Source organism: Leptonychotes weddellii, chromosome 13 (assembly GCF_054177405.1).
Source record: "Leptonychotes weddellii isolate Sample4059 chromosome 13, ASM5417740v2, whole genome shotgun sequence".
NCBI classification, from domain to species: domain Eukaryota; kingdom Metazoa; phylum Chordata; class Mammalia; order Carnivora; family Phocidae; genus Leptonychotes; species Leptonychotes weddellii.
In genome coordinates, this window is record NC_138381.1 from 60,032,112 (window position 1) to 60,038,111 (window position 6,000).

The 6,000-nt window shown below is 39.6% G+C and overlaps 1 protein-coding gene across 3 annotated transcripts in view; it reads left to right on the plus strand.

Annotated features, from left to right (window-relative positions):
• The window catches only part of PISD (phosphatidylserine decarboxylase), a 45,890-nt gene that overhangs the window by 5,226 nt on the left and 34,664 nt on the right, over window positions 1-6,000 (plus strand). For all 3 annotated transcript variants that reach the window (XM_031028370.2, XM_006733486.3, XM_031028372.2), the window contains exon 2: window positions 4,770-4,849. In XM_031028370.2, coding sequence (XP_030884230.1) covers window positions 4,770-4,849 — 80 coding nt within the window. The remainder of the gene's footprint in view (window positions 1-4,769; window positions 4,850-6,000) is intronic.

Here is a 6,000-nt window from a genome sequence, read left to right on the forward strand (position 1 = left end):
ATACTTGAAAGTTGCTAAGAGAGTCCATCTTAAAAGTTCTCATCACAAGAAAAAAAGTTTTGTAGCTGTATGGCAACATATGTTAACTAGACTTACTGTGGTGCTCATTTTGCAATATATATAAATATTGACTCATGTTGTACACTTGAGACTAACAATGTTATATGTCAGTCATACCTCAATAAAAAAAGAAAAAGGGATCAGTTATGGCAGATGCTGCTGTGAGAGGTCAAATAATATGAGACCCAAGAAACATGCATTGGTGTTGGCAACACGGAGGTTGTTGGTGACCTTGACAAGAGGTGACAGGATAGGAACAAAAGCCTGGTTCAACAGGATTAAGAGAGGGTGGGAAGTGAGGAAGTAGTGACAGTGAACCTAGCTCTTTTTTTGTTGTTTTTATTTTTTTTAAAGATTTTATTTATTTGAGAGAGAGAGAGAACGTGTGCGAGCCAGGGGAGGGGCAGAGAAGCAGACCCCCACTGTGCAGGGAGCAGACATGGGACTCTGTCCCAGGACTCTAGGATCGTGACCTGAGCCAAAGGCAGATGGTTAACTGACTGAGCCACCCAGGCGCCCTTTTTTAAGTTTTTAATTCCAGTTAGTTAACATACAGTGTTATATTAGTTTCAAATGTACAATATAATGATTCAACAGTTTCATACAACACATGATACTCATCACAAGTGCACTCCTTAATCCCCATCACCTATTTAACTCATCCCTCTACCCTCCTCCCCTCTGGTGACTATCCATTTGTTCTTTGTAGTTATAAAGAGTCTGTTTCTTGGGGCGCCTGGGTGGCTCAGTTGGTTAGGCGACTGCCTTCGGCTCAGGTCATGATCCTGGAGTCCCTGGATCGAGTCCCACATCGGGCTCCCTGCTCGGCAGGGAGTCTGCTTCTCCCTCTCCCACTCCCCGTTTGTGTTCCCTCTCTGTGTCTTTCTCTGTCAAATAAATAAATAAAATCTTTAAAAAAAAAAAAAAAGTCTGTTTCTTGGTTTGTCTCTCTTTTTTTCTTTTTTTGCCCTCTGCTCTTTTGTTTTGTTTCTTAAATTCCACATTTGAGTGAAATAATTTGTTGTCTTTTTCTGACCTATTTCGCTTAGCATTATACTCTAGCTCCATCCATGTCATTGCAAATGGCAAGATTTCATTCTTTTTTTATGGCTAAATAATATTCCATTATATATATGTGTGTATGTATATGTGTGTGTTGTGTGTATATATACATACATATATATACACACATACCACATCTTTAACCATTCATCAGATGGATACTTGGGCTGCTTCCATATCTTGGCCATTGTAAATAATCCTGCTATAAACACGGGTACATATATTCCTTTGAATTAGTGTTTTTTATTTTTTGGGTAAATATCCAGTAGTGTGATTACTGGATCATAAGTTCTCCATACTGTTTTCCACAGTGGCTGCACCAGTTTGCATTCCCACCAACAGTGCAAGAGGGTTCCTTTTTCTTTTTACAACCTTGTCAACACCTGTTGTTTCTTGTGTTGATTTTAGCCATTCTGATGGGTATGAGGTGATGTTGCATTGTAGTTTTGATTTGCATTTCCTGATGACAAATGATGAGCACCTTTTTATACGAATGTTGGCCATCTGGATGTCTTCTTTAGAGAAATGTCTGCTCATGTCTTCTGCCCATTTTTTATTTGGATTATTTGTTATTTGGGTGTTGAGTTTTATAAGTTCTTTATATATTTTGGATACTAACCCTTTATTGGATATATCATTTGCAAATATCTTCTCCCATTCCATAGGTTTCCTTTTAGTTTTGTTGACTGTTTCCTTCATTGTGCAGAAGCTTTTTATTTTGTTGTAGTCCCAGTAGTTTATTTTTGCTTTTGACCTATCTAGAACAAAGTTGCTACAGCTGATGTCAGAGAAATTACCGCCTGTGTTCTCTTCTAGGATTTTTATGGTTGAGAGTGAACCTAGCTCTTTTTAAGAGTTTGTTATGAAGGAGAGAAGAAAAGTGGGGTGGAAGCTAGAGAAGGATACATGATGGACAGTGTTTATGTAAGATTGGAGAAAGTACAGGATTTATATGAAGATAGAAATGATCCAGTAATAAAAGACAAATTGGTGTAATGGTGCATTTGCTGGGCTTTTTTTCCAGGAGCTCGGGCTAAGGCGGCATACAAGGGAGCCAAGCTCTGTGTTCTGGGGCAGGGCTGCCAAGGGGGAAGACCCACATGCAAGAGAAACCACCTGAGTGCTGTGTGTCTGGTTCCAATGGATAGACAATTCTCCCTGATTCATACCTCCCCCAGCCAAGGGGGGGAAAAAAAAGCCTGATTCAATAGTCTGCAAACATTCTTTTAGGTGGGGGGTTTAGCATTCATTCTGGAACACATAATACAGCAGTGTACAGAACACAACAATGTACTTTTAGTCAGTTTTTATACTTGTTCTAATTCTGTTTGGAAAGCAGGGCTTGAGGCTTTCAGCTTTTGTAGTGGGAGTTTCTAGTCTAAGAGATGACCATTGTTCAGTGGGCTGAAAGAAATTCGTCTACTGAAACATTGCTCTTCTTTGTGTTAGTAGCTGAACATCTATCTCTCTGTCCTTCGTGGTGCTGATTATCATGGCCCCATACTTTTTCTGCGTACAGACCTGACTCGCCTACTGGAGAATCAGAGTCATCACATTAGCCAAATTAGCACCATGCTGTGAGGGTGTTTTTAAGTCAATCATGTTTGCAGGATATCAATATAAGACATAACTACTAAATATCCATGAAAGTAAATATTATCGTAGGAAGGTCATACACGCAGTTCTGTTTTCCACAAAAGTGGCAATGTAGACAGTTTTATTTAATTATTGCTTCTATCCTAAAGAACAGCAGAAAAAGAAGCACGTACTGACAAGGACATAGTTTCTTTACTTTAGATTTCAGGTTAAATTTTGGGGAAACTGATGTGCTATCTGAATTGAAAGGGAGATATTTGCTCTTTGGTTAGGGGAGATCCAATTTTTAACTAAAAGTTCATGAATGTTTTCCTTGCTGGCAGTCACTTATTGCCACTGGGAAATTGTCCAGTTTCCCTGGTGAAGATGAAACAAAGAGAAACAAACTGAATCAGAAATAATGTTTTCTTAGCCTGGAAAGCTGTGAAAGTTGTTGGTAATTTTTTTCTGAGAAGGCTTGAAACCCATTCACTCTGTCAAACTAGCTTGACAAAATAGCAAAGCCACAAAAGAGAATTCAAAAATTCTAAAATAAGTGAGCCTTCCAGACTTGAAGTATATTAGAATAGTTCCACGTGTTTTTTTTGTGTCATTTTTTTTCCAGGCTAGACATTTAAAATTTAAAGTTTCAGCTACCAGTATTAGAGTCTTTAATGAGTAGGGGTTAGATGTTTACAAGGCTGTGTACAGTTGTTCTTTTGTGGTATGGAAACATATGGCTTTGTGTAAGAGTGCTGAATTACTGCCTATTATAATTTTATGCTTAATTAAGAAAAAATAACTTTATTGTGAAATAGTTTCAGACTTACAGAAAAGTTATAAAAATAATAAAATTCCCAAATTCTGTTTACCCAGATTCCCCAAATGTTGATTGCATTTGCTTTACTCTTCTCCCTTCCTCTCCTTCTCCCCTCTTTATGTGTATGTGTGTATATATATATATATATATTTTTTTTTTCCCTAGGACACTTGAGAGAAAGTTACAGATTTGACATTCCTTTACTATGAACTTCAGCCTTTTTCCTACAAGATCATTTTCTCACACAACCATAGTACAGTGGTCAAAACTAAGAAATTAACATTGATATAAGACTTATTGAATCTATACATTGAATTCAAGTTTTGCCAGTTGATCCACATTTAAAAAAAATTTTTTTTTTAGATTTTGTTTATTTATTTGACAGAGAAAGACACAGCAAGAGCAGGAACACAAGCAGGGGGGAGGGAGAGGGAGAAGCAGGCTTCCTGCTGAGCAGGGATCCTCAGTCCCGGGACCCTGGGATCACGACCTGAGCTAAAGGCAGACGCTTAACAACTGAGCCACCCAGGTGCGCCTAAAAAATTTTTTTAAAAGATTTTATTTATTTGAGAGAGAGAGAGAGAGAGCCAGTGAGCAGGAGCAGGGGGAGGGGCAGAGGGAGAGGGAGAAACAGACTCCTTGCTGAGTGGGGAGCCTGACCCTGGGATCATGACATGAGTCAAAGTCAGCCACTTAACTGACTGAGCCACCCAGGGACCCCAACATTTTTTTTTAAAGAATTTAAATAGATATATATTTTATTTATTTATTTGTCAGAGAGAGAGAGAGAGAGCACACAAGCAAGGGGAGCAGCAGGCTCCCTGCTGAGCAAGGGGCCTGATGTGGGACTCATCCCAGGACCCTGGGATCATGACCTGAGCCAAAGGCAGGCGCTTAACTGACTGAACCACCCAGGCATCCCTAAAGAATTTTTTTTTAAGATTTTATTTGAGGGAGAGCGAGAGAGAAAGAGGGAGCACAAGTGGGGGGAGGGGCAGAGGGAGAGGAACCCCTCCCCCACCTTGTGTGCTCTCTCTCAAATAAATAAATAAAATCTTAAAAATAATTTTAAGATAGGGGCGCCTGGGTAGCTCAGTCAGTTAAGCAGCTGACTCTTGATCTCAGCTCAGGTCTTGATCCTCAGGGTTGTGAGTTCAAGCCCCATGTTGGATTCCACGCTGGGCGTGGAGTCTACTTAAAAAAAAATTTTTTTTAAATAAATGTTTAACGGTTCATTTTTGCTTGATTATAGCCTCCTTCACTGTGAGAACACTGCTGTGAGCCACTTCCTACACTCCTTAAGGAAGCTGCCTGTCAGAGGCTTCTACACAAGTAAGTAGCAATTAGAAGTGACGCTGGCCTCTTTGTGCTTCAGTTTGCTATCGGTACACTGGGATAAACAGCTCCTATTTCATGGGGTTGTTAGTAGAATTAAATGACCTTATATCTGTGGGGTGCTTAGAATGTCTGGCATGTAGTTATCCCTGGAGCACATCGTTTTTACTGGCTGCCTAGTATTCTGTTGAATGACTACCATTTGGTGTCGGACATGTAAGTTGTTTCTAGGCTTTTTCTAGTATAGACATTTCTGTGGTAACACATCTTAGTGCAGCTTCAGGATAAATTTGTAGAGCTAGAATTGCGGGATCAAAAGATTTATGTATTTTACAAGTTGGTATTTAGGTCAGATTGCTCTTCAAAGAGGGTTGTTCCAGTTTACATGCGTATGAGCAGGAGGTGCTCGTGAGTACATCAGTTCCCCACACCCTCACCAAAACTGTGGATTATGAACTTTGATTTTGTAAGCAGCCATTTGAACCTGTATGAAAATGTCTTGTCTTTATTATCTAGATATCCTTTTTTTAAAAAATTTTTTACTGTTACGTTAATCACCATACATTACATCATTAGTTTTTGATGTAGTGTTACATGATTCATTGTTTGTGCATAACACCCAGTGCTCCATGCAGAGCGTGCCCTCTTTAATACCCATCACCAGGCCAGCCCATCCCCTATCCCCCTCCCCTGTAGAACCCTCAGTTTGTTTTTCAGAGTCCATCATCTTTCATGGTTCGTCTCCCCCTCCAATTTCCCCCCCTTCATTCTTCCTCTCCTGCTATCATCTTCTTTTTTTTTTTTTTCTTAACATATATTGCATTATTTGTTTCAGAGGTACAGATCTGTGATTCAACAGTCTTGCACAATTCACAGCGCTCACCATAGAACATACCCTCCCCAATGTCTATCACCCAGCCACCCCATCCCTCCCACTCCCCACCCACTCCAACAACCCTCAGTTTGTTTCCTGAGATTAAGAATTCCTCATATCAGTGAGGTCATATGATACATGTCTTTCTCTGATTGACTTATTTCGCTCAGCATAACACCCTCCAGTTCCATCCATGTCGTTGCAAATGGCAAGATCTCATTCTTTTAGATGGCTGCATAATATTCCATTATATATATATATATATACCACATCT